Consider the following 16691-nt stretch of genomic DNA (forward strand, 5'->3'; position numbering starts at 1 on the left):
TTTAGATGACAAATAGTTTATATTCGGTGGTCAAGCAAAAATCAAATCACGAAATGGATGTCTCATTCGTTTTGATGACAATGAAATGAAACACTTGAAATGTGATAGTTACATCAAGTATGAGATTTAAAACAAAAACTCAATAATTACTACCTACGTAGGACAAATCTTTCAAAAAGAAGCGGTTTGTATCACACGAATTCAGGCTCGCATTAAATGCACCCTAAAAATAACAAAACAAAGAAAAAAAAACTCAACACGGGTTTTTATCACATGAAAAAATTTGAAAGATGAAGAGAATTGATAGTAAGGTAAACATTTCAAAATGCCTGGAAAATAATTCTTCGTAGAAATGAATATGACAAGCTGAGTGTTTGATTTTTGTTTTTAAAATATATTGAACACAAGAACAATATTAATACTGTTTTTCAAAAACACTGGTACTCTTTCCATTCAAATGGTATTGAAAAATGTAGATCATTAGAATAAATCAAGCACAATATTCGCCTCTGAGAGGATTCAAAAAAGAAAACAGACACAAAGCGACTGATAACTGCTGTGATAGCAAAAAAGAATTTACATGATTTTTCTTTGAAATTTCATTTTCGAAAAGAAAATAAATCTTACTTTCAAGCACCTGTTTGGCTGCCCCATAAATACGGAAAAAGACGTACATAAGAGGGGTTCAAAGAGCTAAAATTAACTATTAAATCATAAAACTAAAAACACATTGTTTGTTTGATCATACCTCAACAGAGACAATTTTTTTTCTTTTTGACAATTTCATTTCAATTTTCTTACATGAAAACTAATAGTAACACTGTAAACCGTTAGATTCAAAAAGTAAGAGAAGTAACAGAGAGTTGCTCAGAGAAATAAGAAAACTTTAAAGATGATGAAACATTGAAACCTCCCTATTTATGACAATTCTGTATGTAACATCCAGCCGTTTGATTTGAGGAGTTTATAAGTTCAGAATGAGGTGAGGATTTCCGTTTTAAAATATGAGGACACAAGTTTTACTACTGTTTAGCAAGTCACAATTGATGTCAAAACAATCAAATTGATTCCTTTTTTCACATGAGAGAGACTCAGCATGTTTCTGCTGAAATGAAAAGAACTTCAATTTAAACACCTAAACTGAGTTGCTACCCTCCATTTATTGAACATAGAGAGCAGAGGAGGTTGAATGATTAAAAAAAATTGCACTCCTTTTGATAACAAGTGTATAGGAAACTCAAAGCGATGAAAAAATGTCGAGTTCCCTAGGGAAAATCTTTCTGACAAATTTTCTGGAAAAAGAATAAAATTGGCACAATTGCAGACATTAATTGCATTGGAAAACTGACGAAAAGAAGAATTAACATTACAATTTTTCCCTCCTACAGAAATGTAAAAATTAATTTGAGTTCAAGAAAAGGTAAAACTTCAACCTCCTTAAAATGGTATGTAACTGCTGAAATTTGCTACTTTGAACAAGTGCTGAAATATAAATAGAAAACTTCGAAAAGCTCTTAGAAAAGTAACATTTTCAAATTTGCATAACAAGAAATGGATAGTATCGTACAAGAAGAAAGATTTTTCATAATGCGGTATGAAATTTCACAGTAGTATTGTTCAACAATTTAAAAAGAGCCTCCTTGAAATATGTGAAAAGGTGGTAACTTAAAATTAAAATGGTATAACTGTAAGTTAGAATGTCATGAGGCAAAGGCAAGGTTCACTGAAGAATCATTTAATGTTTGTCTTTTTTGAGGAAATTATAAAAGAATTGCTTGATACGCATAAAAACTTAAAATCATAAATAATTTTGCAAGGTCTTTCCCCGCTATGCCCTGCAGATCAATTAGGTACATTTACATAGAGGACTGCAAATGAGGGAACAAAGCACTTTCCAAACTTAAATCCACAATATTTGATTTTTTTTTGTTAAATTTGAGAGAAAAGAGGAATATTTTGGGTTAAGTTTAACTTGCTTTTCAAATATTCTTGGTGTTTGATAAGGATAAAATCCTTACAAAATTGGAGAAGGAAAAATTTAGTGACACATTCTAACAACTTAAATTAAGTGAGACGTGATCTACAGTTCTAGGTTGCCCAAAACAGAAGTGAGAGAATATGAGCTAATAATGTCCCACAAACCAAAATTTTCTTCTTGGTATGTCGGAGAATACTGACAATAATTGACCAGTAAAGCAAATCTATCGGTCACACAGCGCTCCGAGAGCATCAGTGTTACATAAAAACAAAGGAACTATGATCAAATCATTTCATAAAATACACAAATTCGAATGAAGAAATTAAGGACACAAACTTGTCCTTCAGAGACCGTCTGATTTCCAGATAAAAACAAGAATTAGAATCTAGATTGAGTGATTCTTTCAAAAACCAAAATGGGTTCAAATTCACTCTAGAATTAGCCTAACCGGTCCAGTCATTTGAACTTACTTCCCTTAAGGAAAACTCATCCCTAGTTCATAATGTACAATTGTTACAGTTTATTCACAATATTAACACAATTAAGTATGAAAAATAAATTATACAAAAATAAATACTCTGATCTCACAGAAAAATCCAACTGGAGAAGTATAACTGGTAACTTTCCTTCTCAACTTTAAGTTGACATCAGGGGATCTTTCCTCGAAAATTGTGAATTGCTTCACTTTTATTGAAAGGGAAAACTGACTTTGTCGATATTCTAGCAATGCAGCTGATCCAACTGACTGGCATTAGAAAATGTTTCAATATGAACTGTGAAGTTATTAAAGACTCATGAAACCCCATGACATGTTAACATCAAATACCTAAACTATATAAAATAGCCTCATATTTGGTCATTCTCATGGGCAGTGAAATATATTCACACATTTTGAAACAGAATTCAATTTTTAAATACTTAGCATAAGATGAGAGGCATATTATGATGGTTTCTTTTAAAATAAAGAGAGGAAATAAGTAAGAGATTAAATCTTTCAGATGACGCTGGGAAAAATTTGGACACTATTTAAACTTTAGTCCGATAACATCATTTATGTAAAATCTTCAAAGGCACCCATAGTTCTATAATGAATTGGGGTCATTAATATTTGAGGCAATGAAAAGCTTTAATACATAAAATGTACTAGCGTAATTATGAAATAAAGTAATGGCATGTTTAGAGAGCTAAAAAGGAGAGATCTCCTAATTTAACAGCAAACTTGGTTATCAAAACATGTGAAACGATCATTGCCACTGGTTGTTGAAACTGCAATTAATTCTGGATCTAAACTCTTAAAAGAGCAAATCCCAAGAGGCACCTTCTTTAGAACAAGTTACCTTTACCATCGCAAAAGATATTTTAGACAGTGGGCTTCAGCGAATTATGGAGAATGCGATTTGTGGACAAGATTGAGATTTGAGATCAAGTAATAATAGTCAACAATTTAAAAATTCTGAGTCACAAAAAATTGCAAAGAAAATCAGTGGTCATTGTTTGATGGCAGTTGCTAGAATGATGGAAGAGATGGGATGAGAAAGAAAGGAAAGTACAATTGTCGAGATGGTATCTTGATAAAATAAATAAAAGTTTAAGATCGAAAGGTAAAATTTAAGTTGCCACTGCTAGGTTCAGTAGCCATCAAAATGAAATACTAGAAATGACAAATGAATCTCATCATTTTCTCTAAACTGATGAGCAGAAATATATTTCCATTGGGGGAAAAAACGCCGACATGAATTTTTTCAAGCCTGACTTAACAAAAGGCAAAGTCTTCATTTGATTTGTTCGTTTCAAAAATAAGAGATACGAGTTAGATCTCTTAAAGGAGGGATTAAGATTTAAGATTTCAGACCTAAGTAACTGAAAGAAGAAGGAAACAATTTTCTTCTAGTGTTTAAATTGGTACGGTTGGTAAGTGTTTTGAAAGAGGAATATTTCAGACATGGACTACAAACCAAGAAGCAAGGGTACCAACTAGACATTAAGATTCTTACTTTAAATTAATTAATCGATTAGTTAGACTAGATAAACAAAGTACTCGAATAACAGTACACACAGAACAAGTGATTTGCTAGTTTTGAAAACTATGATCGTTTTAAGATTTTAAGATAACATTTTAAGTTTTGAAAAACTTTTCTGGTGTTTTTAAGTGTTCTCCACTCGTTCCATGGAGAGCTTCAGTTTCCATGACTGGCTCTGAAGCCTCCTTCGGCCATGGGTACGTTGCTGGAAGAGGGCAGTCATAGTTGTAGTTATACATTAGACTTTCAATGTAAGCTCGCTTGTTAGCTGGTTCAGGGTAATGAGAGGCAGTACCTGAAAAAATTGAAAAAATTCAAATAAAATATACTCATTAGTTATTTGAACACATAAAAATATCGGTGTTTGAATGATGTCGTGGGGAGGAAAATGAACCACATGACGACCACAAATCACTGAGAGCCTCCTGTAAGTCCTGTATTGTTGAGATCAAAGACGACACAATGGACTTGCGATGACAAAAGAAATTATTTTATTACACATTTCAGAATTGGTACAGTGCGGTGTGAACAGTTTCTTGTTGCAGCATTTTTGGCAGGACGAGAGAGAAGGGTACCATGCGTTGCCCGCTAGGGGGCTTGCAGGAACGAATGGATATACCGTATACAGGGAAGACAGAGAATCTTTAGATATTCCTTTCTTGGCTTCAAAACAGGGTGCGTAGCAAAAGTTTCTAGACCTCTTTTCCAAAATCGCAAGAATAAACATTAGCTTGACTCAAAGTATCAGTGTCGATCTGTAGGGGCTTGAATTTCCGGGAGACAAATGTCTCCACTTTATAGTGATATGCAAAAAAAATGCACTCAAGATGGGAGACACGGTAACTCCATCCTCATACATAGTAGTTCCATTCTGGCAGGAAATAATCATGTTCAAGTTATCGAAAGACGAAAGTTGTTGCGAAACTTTTAGGGCTGGGCGAATGTGGTTTTTTTTTTAATGTCAAATCGAATCGAATATTTCGAAAAAGTTTCGAATTCGAATCGCATCGAATTGAATATTTTTAGTTTTTATCAATTTTTGACCAAAACCAACCTCTGTGTTAGTCGAAGTAAAAATCGAATAAATAATTTCTTTTCTTCCTAAAATTCAAATTTTGAATAAAGAAATTTCTATTATAGATAAGAAGATAACGAATTAATCAATTTATTTATTTATCAAATGGTTTTGCATACATTTTGATTTGCTGGGGAAAGAATAAAAGGGAGAGAAGATTGTTTCCTTTAATTAAGAGCAAGCAATTGATTGAACTGTCGTGAAACAGTAAAACTACTGCTTACTGTCCGAAAATCCATTTTATTCTGTTATACTGCACATCAATGCTGATCTTGCAAAGATAGTCCAGCAACATTGTGAAGACCATGGTACTGCGCGAGGCGGAGGAGGAAAGGTTATGGAGATCAGTACATACGCCCATTTGTACGCCATGTTAATGACGTATTCGGAGGAACTCAAGTGGCGCGAATTTTGAATTGACCCGTCTAATAATGCGAGTCCGCGAGTGCCGTGCGCTGAATGAATCAATGAAAAGTTGGCCTTTGTTTACCTAACCTCAAAACAAGTAGTTTGAACTGCGCGTCTGTTCGAGTTCTTTCTAGTACGTCATCAATATGGCCGAATGTACGAGTATTCGGTCTTTTTCTTTAGATATTCGAAGTTTTGTCAATGTTCTCGAATAATTCGATTATTTGAGGTTTCTAAGTTCAAGTTCGAATTGAATATCGGAAAAATTATTCAAACTCGAATATTCGAGATTTTCGAATATTCGCACAGCCCTAGAAACTTTGTTTATCTCTGATGGAAGAAAAAAAAATTATCTTATGCTTTAATCGTTTTTCAAAGATTACAATGTCTTACATCCACAAAACCACAAGGAATCACTTACCTTTACTGTATGCATAGGTCACAATTTTTTCAGCGATTTCTACGGAGCATTCCTTGATTTTACCCAATGGAGGGTATAAACTACCCTTTGAGATATCTTCTTCCGTCACATAATCCGAAACAACCTGGAAAAAATAGGATGTGTAACTTGAGATCCACAAATGAAGATTGACAAACAAAAAAACCAGTGTGAGACAATGAGGATGTTCTAGCTCACGATGTGTGTTGGCGTGTGTTTTTCCCCTCAAGGAATATTCGGACTACATTTCGCAATTGTCACTAAAATTTCTGGCTTATCTATAAAACCACTTATACACATGGGCAAACAAATGGTACATACATAGTTTCTAGACTGAGCCAGAAATTTTAGATCCTAATTGCAAAATGTGGTCCATTTGACCATGTTGGTTGTAAGATTGGTTGAGACACAATATGATTTTAAATCTGCTTGAAACTTGGAATAAGAAACTTGATTTTCGAGTAGAAAATACAGGAATACTGATCATAAGAGAACTGACAGTACAGAACAAAACAAAGCGTACTGAATATTGTTTTTGAAAAAAAACTTTGAAAAATGGTACTGATTTAATAGATCAGTTTTTGAATGAATCTGCAAGGTCACATGAAAGTTTTAAAGACTGTATACCTTAGATTTTATTTTCAATGAAGAGAATTCAACTGCTGCTAAAGGAACAGACATTATAAACGCGACTTTGCACAAATTTAGCAGTATTTCTTACATGGACAAAATCACTCATTTTCTGTGGTATGATTTCAACTTTTGCATCAAAAAATTGGCAAATTCACCCAATTACAATAAGGACATTGTCACAATCATAAGTTCTGTTATTTGTCACCACATGTATTGGCGACAACACAAAAGTAACCTCAGTTCTGCTGATTTTTTAACATAACCGAAATAAGTCACACTTTTCTGTTGTTTACAACTCGCATTACAACACAGGATTTTCCTTTGCTGGTTATTTTACCGTAGTTGACCGTTAGGACTAAAAGTGAGACAAAATATTCTGTTCTGAAAATACATACTTGAGCAGAGATCAGGAAAAGATCCTCAGTAATATGGTGTAAACCACCAGCAATAACACCAAGAGCTACTCCTGGGAAGATGTATGCATTGTTGCCCTGACCAGGGAAGAACTTCTTTCCATTGTACTCAACTGGTGGGAATGGTGAGCCACTGGCAAAAATACATCTACCCTGTTCACGAAAATTGGAGAGTTAATAAAAAATGAAAGAAATATTTGCTGCTGGCTTCCTTCAATTACTTAGAGTCCCTAATCTCTTTATACTGCGAGCAAAGACAATGCGAATCCATTTCTCATTTGTTCCCGTATTTTAAGCCTTCACAGTGTCACAAACGGGAAAAAGATTTCAGTTTCACAATTTGCATAGATTATAAACTGGAATGGACCGGGGAATAGGAGGTACGGCAAGGAACAAATGAAATGAGAGTGGGAACGGAGACAGAAATTCAGGAATGGGTTGATCAAAGATTACAGCAAACGTCCTATTTGCGTAATCTTTATTCCCGTTTGTGACATCCACAAGCTGCGTTGTCTCAACTCTCTCTGTTAAGGGAATCTACAATTACTGCATTCATGAGAAACAATACATAAAGCACTGTTTTCCTCCCAAAAAACGCAACTACATTTCAATGTTTCCAAATTTTCTCAAACAAATTAAAGCTTTATCAAAAGAATCTTGGGCATTTGTGACTGAGAATTTCACTGATTTTTCTTTCAATCTCATGCAATAATCAACAATTTTGGAGAAAAATTGCACAGGAACATTAATAGAAAAAAGTTTATTGTTTGAGTCTATTTTGCAACTTTGGAATGGGGTTGCACTTCTTCGTCTGGGAAACAACGAAATACTTTCTCCAGAGATCAATCTCGGCGCATGAGATGGATGAATCAAAGTTGCACGATGCTTATGAAAAATATAAACTTTCCTGAATATTTGCTTGAGATTTTGAAACTCCCTTGCCTCCACGTATTTTAAGGTAACCTTCAAACTGAACGTAATGGTTTCCAGAAGCAATAGACTTGACATAAAGATAAATATTAAGTGCATGGATTTTCAAGATAACAGGTTGTGATGAAACACTCACTTCAGTATGGGTGTACGCTTGCTCAGCGGTACATTCAGCTTTGCTGGTTGGGTTACTCAGAGCAAAAATGATGGGACGTTCGTTGAACTTTCCCATATCACTTAAGACTTCTGGCGTGAAAGCACCACCTGCAGCGGATGCACCTGCACAGAAGAGAAAAACCGTTCAGCATTACTTTTCTTCATTATTCTGAGGGGAACTTTATAGCAAGCTTACAAGAGCAAGCTCTATAAATATCTTTGAAAATTGGCGGTAGTTTGCAGTAAAGCAAATGATAATGAATGAAAATGTTTCCATAAAAGATTTCCAGGACGAATTTCATATTAGGAAGGAGATTAAAATGCCTGGCATACAATATTTAAGGAGTTAGAAAAATTACCAGGTGATTAATCTATACACGTGTATCAGAGGCACAATAACATTTCAGCTTTTTATATTTTACACACCCTTAAAATAATTTTCCAAGTTTTTTGCAACAATCTCCCTTAACTTTCCCTCCAACTTAAAAAGTAGAAACTGTTTTCAACTTATGAGATTTTAATATTGAATGCTAAGAAATTTAGCACTAATCAGGATGATTTAACTAGTATCTGTTTCGATACATAAGTACTCTTAATTTTAAAGGGTTTTCCCACATTTCCAGGAGACCAGGCAGGCGCGTTATTGGGCATTTTCTGTACCCCCAAGCATTGATTACCTGCGATTAATTTTTTACAGGATGAGCTTTCCTTGACTTTGGTATTTTTTTTAAAATCAGGAGAGACTAATTTTGGGACAAACCTGAGCGATGCACTTCCTTTGCAGGCATTTTTCTTGTTCCTTAAAAAAATTGGGGCAAAAACAGTAGCAATTGTTATTACCTGATTTATTTTTTCGTCCTGGTTATCTTAATTGATTCTTCTATTCAAGTAGCGATGTACATTTCGGAACACCTTATTCCATCTTCAGGCCACACATATTTCCCTAGCACTATAATCCTTGTGCGCGTTTGAGTTTCGAGATACTTTAAAAAGTTAAAAACCGGAAAATAAAAATAAAACTACACGTAGACTAAAATTGACTGTAAACTGCACGAGGCGCGACCGATTTATTGATATATATCAATATATATATTGATATATATTGATATGATTTACCGATATATCAATAGATTGGTCGCGCCTCTTGCAGTTCACAGTCAATTTTAGTCTACGTGTAGTTTTATTTTTATTTTCCGGTTTTTAACATTTTAAAGTATCTTGAAACTCGAACGCGCACAAGGATTATAGTGCTAGTGAAATATGTGTGGCCTGAAGATGGAATAAGGTGTTCCGAAATGTACATCGCAACTTGAATAGAAGAATCAATTAAGATAACCAGGACAAAAAAATAAATCAGGTAATAACCTTTATCAAACCTGGTAAAATGGAAAACTCACATAATTTAAGTAGCAATTGTGTTAAACTTTTAATACAGTACTTTCTCTCTGTAACGAGAGCACAAGGGATGGGCCGATTTCCTCGATATAGAGAGATTTTCATTATGACAATAGTGGATATTTAATATAGGAAATTCAAGGGACCGACCGCTTTCCTTGTTACAGAGAGATTCTCGTTATAACGATAGTTGTTACAGAGAGATTCTCGTTATAACGATAGTTGTTACAGAGAGAAAAGACTGTAATTCATATTTTTTGTGAGGAGGTTTTCCCATGTGTATTTTGTTAAATAAATAAATTTATATTTTACCAATTAATATTGATGGTTGAATTTCTTTGACTACATCGGCTAGATTTTTCATAACTTTGTGGTCCTTGGCGAAGAACTGTTTATAACCATGGAGGCCTCCTTCTGGACGATCTTTTACCAATAATCCATCAATATCCATCATCCAAATTTTATCTCTTGCCTCCTGTATAGTTGAGCCCTCAGTCTGCATGGCTTTAACGCACAAGTTGGCAATACCTAATGGACAAACAACAGAGAGATTAAACATGTCAGTTGTAAGACAGTTTTCAAAGTTGTTAGCAGTTTGATAGGTGGAGAAATAGCAGGAAATCTTTCTTTCATCTAATGAAAAAAAAGGATCAACTAATTCTGAAAATCCAAACTAAAGTTGCTAGATGTGTTGAGCGAACTATTGAGCATACTCCAACATTTATTCCACAGAGGAGATACATTGCTTGCAGTAAAAAGACTCTTCAACATAGTTTATTTCCTTCATACTTACCACTTACTAGCTCAATTAAGTATTAGCAGAGAATGAGTTTCTTTCGTGACAAGTTTTTCAGATCATTTATGATATAGATTTAATTTATGATTTTTTTTTTAAAAAAAAAAGAAAAAAAAGAAAGAAACATCTTGACAAAATTTGCAAAGCTAAAATGTTAATGTGATTTAAAGAACTTACCTAACGCAGCTTCTCCAGCACCTAAGAACAAGTATTTACAATCTGACATTTTTTTGCCAGTAATTCTTCGAGAAGCGTAGAGTCCTGCAACGGCAACTGCAGCTGTTCCTTGAATGTCATCATTGAAAGTACAATACTTGTCTCGGTACTTGTCGAGGAAGCGGAATGCATTATGGTTTCCAAAGTCTTCAAACTGAATGAGTGTATTTTGACCATAGCGTTTGACAACAGCCTCCATGAATTCGTCGACAAGCTCATCGTATTCTGGCCCGAAAACACGCTTCTGCCGGAGACCAATGTAAAGTGGGTCGTTGAGAAGCTTCTGCGATGTAGAATAATAGGAACACCAGAATTAATACACACAAAGAAAAAAGAAGACAAATAAGGATATTACAGATATAAGCTAATTGCACCTGAAAGAGAAAACTCAAAATCAATTTGTTTAAGAGGAAAAAAAACATTGTAAGTTAGGAGTGCATTAAAGACTTCAGCAATGAATCCATTATGATTTTTCACACATTTTAAACTAGAAACAACTCGAAATATAGTTTGGTCCAAAGGTTAGGTTAGATTAGGTCGACTCTGACAACAAAAACAGACTCATCATGTTGGATTCTACAAAAATTTACTTCATATGTATAAACTTGTGGAGATAAAAATTCAACCCGGAGAAAATTTTAAGAAAACTGAAATTAGTTGAGTGGCCAATTAGATACAGGTAGGCTTTAGTTTTTCAGTAAGCAGGAAGTTCAAATTGATGAATGAAGGAAACACTGATTCCTCACTTTGACTTCAATTTGGAAATATTTGACCTTGCCACTGTTATCTACAAGAAATTTTGAGGAGACAACAGTGTTGTAGTTTTAAATTTCTTGCCTTGTCTGGTGTCCACCTACAGAGGGGAAAATAATCTTCCTCAAAAATTTCAAGAGATCTTTTGACAAATTAATGCATAAGCAAAATATTTATATTTTTGTTGTAGCCAAGTGCATCTTGCGAACTAAAATATATCTTCCGTGTACTAGATAGGGGGATTAAGGATTTTCCTTGATTATTAATCAAAGATTTCGTGATAACTAGTGCATTGTGCGTCCAAATCAGGTTTCCTTGGACTTTCCTGACAGCTGATAACATACTGAATGATGCTACATTCACGGATTTTGTTTATTTTGATCAGTGTTCATTCTGCGTTACCGTGAATATGAGTCACTCAGGTGCATTCTGCGGTTTTCATCATGCAATCACTGATAGAGAAAAGATTTATCATTTTTGTTTTGAACTCGGTATGCCTTGTATCAAAACTTTTGGTGTGCTAAGTAAAGTTTACCAAGATCATTGTATGAATTATTCTCAGTGCTTTGAGCGGTTTAAACAGTTCAAAACTGGTCAGGAGTCCGTCGAAGATGAGGAGCACGGGAATCGACCATCGATGGCACCTGACATTTGCCACGTGGAAAAAGTGGGGGCATAAGTGCTCAAAAATGGTCGTTTCAAGCTTGCTGAACAGTGTGTTATTTCTGAAGGCTTTGTACATAAAATTTTGATAGAATATTTACACATGCATCGAGTTTCAACTAAACTTGTCCCGTGACTGTTGTCTGTTGAACAAAAATCCGTAGTAATCCGAGTAAAAATCCAAGTGTAAATTTTCCTTGAGCTTATTGAGCGTTCTAACAATGATCCTACATATTTGGATATGATAATTTCGGTGACAAAACTTGGGTGTATGGCTACGATATGGAGACAAAAATTCAACCATCTGTGTGGGTTGAAAAAGATAGTGAAAGACAGAAAAAAGAGCGACAAGTTTGGTCAAACATGAAAATCGCAGAACACCCATGAGGTTGCCTTACTTCAAACCCGGTACCAACAAAGCTAATTAAGATTTTTAAAATTTGTGAATGTAGCATTCTTAAGTATATTTTCAACTATCAAGAAAGTCCAAGGAAACTTAATTTGGACGCATGATGGGCTAGTTGTCACCAATCTGGTTTCTTATCTAACAGACCTCGTAATCCAAATTTGTACACCTCATAGGGGGACTCCGTGGTCACTACAGGATAGGAAGTGCAAGCAAATATATGTGATTAGTGGATGCTCAGCCCCCGAACTATTGTAGGAAATTCTTGGACACCTCTTAATCAATACACATGAAAATGTACCTCATTGAATTTAACCACACAAATTTTAGAAGATCTACGAGCCTTCTAATTATCGCCAACTTTCCAGTGTGACTTTTGATTGTGAGAATGGGAGACTTATTAACCGTTGTAATGAAACACACACACACAAATCATGGCTGAACTCACTTCGTTGTTGGTGCCAACATCAAGAGTGATAGGTAGACACTGATGTGGCTTGATGCCGGCGAGGGCGGTATACAATGAGAGCTTTCCGACCGGAATACCCATACCGCATGCACCTAAGTCCCCAAGACCAAGAATGCGCTCACCGTCAGTCACAACTATAGCTCGTACATCTGGTTCCGGCCTGTACCCAAAACCAAAATAACCATCATGCACTACCTCAAATGAAGTATTTTAGGGAAAGGCTTTTGTTAACAGCACATTAAACCAACCAAATTAGCAAACCAAGCAAACTTAGTATCCGCATAAAAAAATGTAAAAAATAAAATAATGGAATAATTATTTAAAGACTAATCTCATGAAGACTGATAAATTCATCACAACATTGGATTTATTACGTGAGTTCAGAGTGAAAATGTATTAAGAGTAAAAACTGATTAAGCAGACCATTTAGACATGCTTCAACAGTTCATTTTTTCCTTTGAAAAAAACATAATAGATGGAAAATTGTTTAGGAATACATATCATACAAATAAATAAACATGATTCTTCTTTTGCAGCTTCATAATTTCTCATCATCCTTCGTTTCAATGAAGATATACAATTCATTGTTGCTGCTTGGAACTGGGGTTGATTTCTAGGGGGTAACTTCTTAATTCGCTATTTCCGGATAATCTCAGTGTATTTCATGCAGGAATTCTGATTGCAAAAACAACATTCAATTTCCTATTTACTCTTTTGTTGGAAAACTAAACGTAAACAGAGATATTGAAACAATTCAGGCAGGTGTATCTCTACTTTTTCAATTTAGACAATTCTTAAGGGTCTTGAATTGCATGATTAAGGTTAAACAGAAACATATGAAAAGCAGGCAGAAATTATACATGTGAAAAACCTCACACCAAGCCTAAGGTCCTTGATGACTTCAGAATAAGGCATACATTATGTTTTTACCAATCAATCCAGGTGAGAAACTCTGTAGAGTTTAAAAAATGTTAGTCAATTAAATTGACCCATGTGGCCCATGATGTATGAAATTCATACTCTATAAAAGTTAACCAATTTTACTAACACTAAACAAGCTACTATTATTATGCATAGTTAAAAATTATACATTAAAATTTAATTTTTGTTAAAAACCCTTCAAATTTGATCAAGTGAGTCGTATTCCCAGCGTTTGCAGTATTTCTTGTTGACAAAGAATCTAGTTTTAGATGCACCTAAACCTGCCCAAAGATTTGAAAATATTTGACGCACACATCAAACTTACATCATATAATCAACTGAAAATGTCTAGATTCAGCTTAACTACCCTAGGGATAAAAAATGAGGCCAAAAATACCTACTCTCGTAAAAAAATTACCAGTTTTTAAGGAGATCAAAGCAGTGTCCTTTATCATTAATCGTGATAAAAAGCCCTCTCGGTCTTCTATAGATCAGTCCAAACTTCTGGCAAGCCAGACCAACAGTAGGGGTGTAGACAATCGGCATGAGTGTCTCAACATTTTCTGACAATAGTCGGAAAAACAATCGTTCGTTTCGATCCTGAAAAACAAGAAAAGAAAAATGATAAATACAACAAAAATGTCTGAGGTCTCCAAAGTAGACACTTGCCCAAAAGAAGAAGAAATTGAAAATGAGCAGAGAAGCTTATGAGAGGAAGCTGTGAAAGGTTGGAGACAAAAAAAGAGCATAAATTTTCAGTTAGAAGAGCATAAATTTTCAGTTAGAAGAGCAACGGCAAACCTCTTGATCGCTTTAGATCACATCAAATGTGGGCAACATTAAGTAAAGGTGCGACAAAAATGTCTGCTTATTGGAAATACTCATTAAAGTAATTCAAAAAGTTTCTATCATAGAAGGAATATGGAAAATTTTAATGGGAATCAGGTTTGCTGATTTAGTCATGCAGACACTTTGTTTGATTGATCAAATTTGTAGCACAATAAAGGAAAGGTCTGTGGGGAATAGCATCAATACCCAGTGTTGAGTACTTATCAAATTAAGATTGAAGTGATTGTCCGAGGATAAAACCTGCATGGCAGAGCTTCCTCCCATTATCTGCAATCATAAAATAACCTTGAATACGTCTTGATCACACCATGTTACTGTTTCATTCCCTAACTGCACAAGAGGTGTTCTGCTATGCTAAGGAGAAACGCAGTGTGAGTCTTCAGACGTTGCCATATCTCTTTTGATTGTAAATGAATTCACAGGAAAAATTCTGAATATTTTTTTTCAACTTTTTTAGACAATTTTGTTAAGGATTTAATCTAAAATATCTGAGAATTCCAAGAAAAAATATGCATGACTTTCCTTGAAAGAAAAATATTTTGTAACGAAAACTTGACAACATTTGAATGCTTATACAGCATTCTTCCTTAGTTTAGATGTGTTGAGGAAGGCGGCAAAAATGAAGAGCTTTTATTAAAAAGCTCCATTCTCCACTGGAATTTAAGTATATGATGCAAGGAGTGTCCCTTGGAGTTAAGGCAAATTTCAGATGAAATTTTCGTTATTATCAATTCTTGGCCTTGTTTAATCTCCAGGTTGAGACCTAATGATTGGTGAAGAAAACTCACTTAACATCAAAAACCTGATTATAATAGAGGATGCATAGTATTTAATGCACACCTGTAATTCAGAGAGGTACAGGAAACGATTGAGATCTTCTTGGTATTTCATAACACTAAAACGACAAACTTCTAGCTGCTGTTCTTGAGTTTTGAAGCGACCAGGCATTAATCCATGAATTCCTAAAGCTTGCCGTTCTTCTAGAGTAAAAGCCAAACCCTGAAAAAAAAATCATAGAATGGAATAGTATATTGATTTTTGGTCATTGTTTGTTAGGCTTGATTTGCACAAAAAATAATATGGACTGTTCCAGATTGTTTTGGGAGGTTTGATGCCAGTTGGTAGAGCAAAACAAAAAAGCTACCTCAGCCAAATAAGTAAATGAAAAAAATTCCTCTATAAAATATGATCGACAATATTTTTCTCTTTACAATCTATTCCATACATGTACTTGTCGACTAACAATAAGACATATGTAAACAAATATATTCTCATTTGTGAGAAATAGTAAATTAAAGGTAATGTATGTAATAATGGATGTTAATGATTGTTTGGTGCTATCCTTAAAATTACAGAACTTCTTAAGGAAGGGGTGTCTCGGCCAGCATGCTACATTACAATGATGAAGTAAGGATTAAAGTTTTGCGAACAATTTTAAAGTTTTTTCAGGAAGAAATGGATCCCTTCCCCCTTAATTTTTTATCCGTTTAAAGCTTTTCCGACTGTTTACAAAGCTAACATCAATGATATGTTGACCAATATTAATCTTATCTGAAAAATTAAACGGTTGTAATAAAAGAAATCCCCCCCTTCCCCCCTCCAAAAATCCAAAAATCCCAAAAGATAAAAATAAAATAAAAAACAGGGCTTCACAGAGAATTTAGAAATAATTCTGTTCTGAAGATTTCTAAAAACAATCGTAAAGGAGAATAGAATTGATGCAATAAAAGTGTGGGTGGTGGTGTTTGAGTTTGCTCCACCTTTATAATCTACTTCTTTGAACAGAAAAAAAGTTACTACACGAAGGCTGGATTAACTGGAAAATAAACAAGGTTGCAGATCTCGTGTGAGACTAGTTATCACATGACACGCTCTGACAAGACAGTTAACAAATGACTGTGTAGTGATTCTTTTAATTAGCAAAACTCTAATCAGGAAAAACGAGCTCATCATCACTTCTCAAATGAGGAAAGTACTTCAAATGGTCTTGCTGATGCCAAACTGAGAATAAAAACTGAGCTGCTTGATTCATGATCTTTTTATTTTTTTTTTTAAATTCGACTGCTTCCATGATTTTAACTAAATTTTTTTTTGAGTGGGTCACTTTTAAGATGCTTATCTTCTAATTTTATGTATGTGAGACAGGAGATGATTATTTACAGACAGGGCG

General features: G+C 34.5%; 1 protein-coding gene across 1 annotated transcript in view; it reads right to left on the minus strand.

Annotated features, from left to right (window-relative positions):
* LOC109042573 (NADP-dependent malic enzyme) overlaps positions 1-16691 on the minus strand; it is a 21074-nt gene continuing 4383 nt past the window's right edge. The window contains exons 3-11 of the mRNA XM_019059392.2: positions 15362-15520; positions 14091-14272; positions 12731-12911; positions 10422-10743; positions 9761-9976; positions 8034-8176; positions 6950-7120; positions 5904-6027; positions 1-4294 (exon numbers count right to left, since the gene is read on the minus strand). Coding sequence (XP_018914937.1) covers positions 4095-4294; positions 5904-6027; positions 6950-7120; positions 8034-8176; positions 9761-9976; positions 10422-10743; positions 12731-12911; positions 14091-14272; positions 15362-15520 — 1698 coding nt within the window. The 3' untranslated portion in view covers positions 1-4094. The remainder of the gene's footprint in view (positions 4295-5903; positions 6028-6949; positions 7121-8033; positions 8177-9760; positions 9977-10421; positions 10744-12730; positions 12912-14090; positions 14273-15361; positions 15521-16691) is intronic.

The sequence above is a fragment of the Bemisia tabaci genome, chromosome 4 (assembly GCF_918797505.1).
Source record: "Bemisia tabaci chromosome 4, PGI_BMITA_v3".
Lineage (NCBI taxonomy): Eukaryota > Metazoa > Arthropoda > Insecta > Hemiptera > Aleyrodidae > Bemisia > Bemisia tabaci.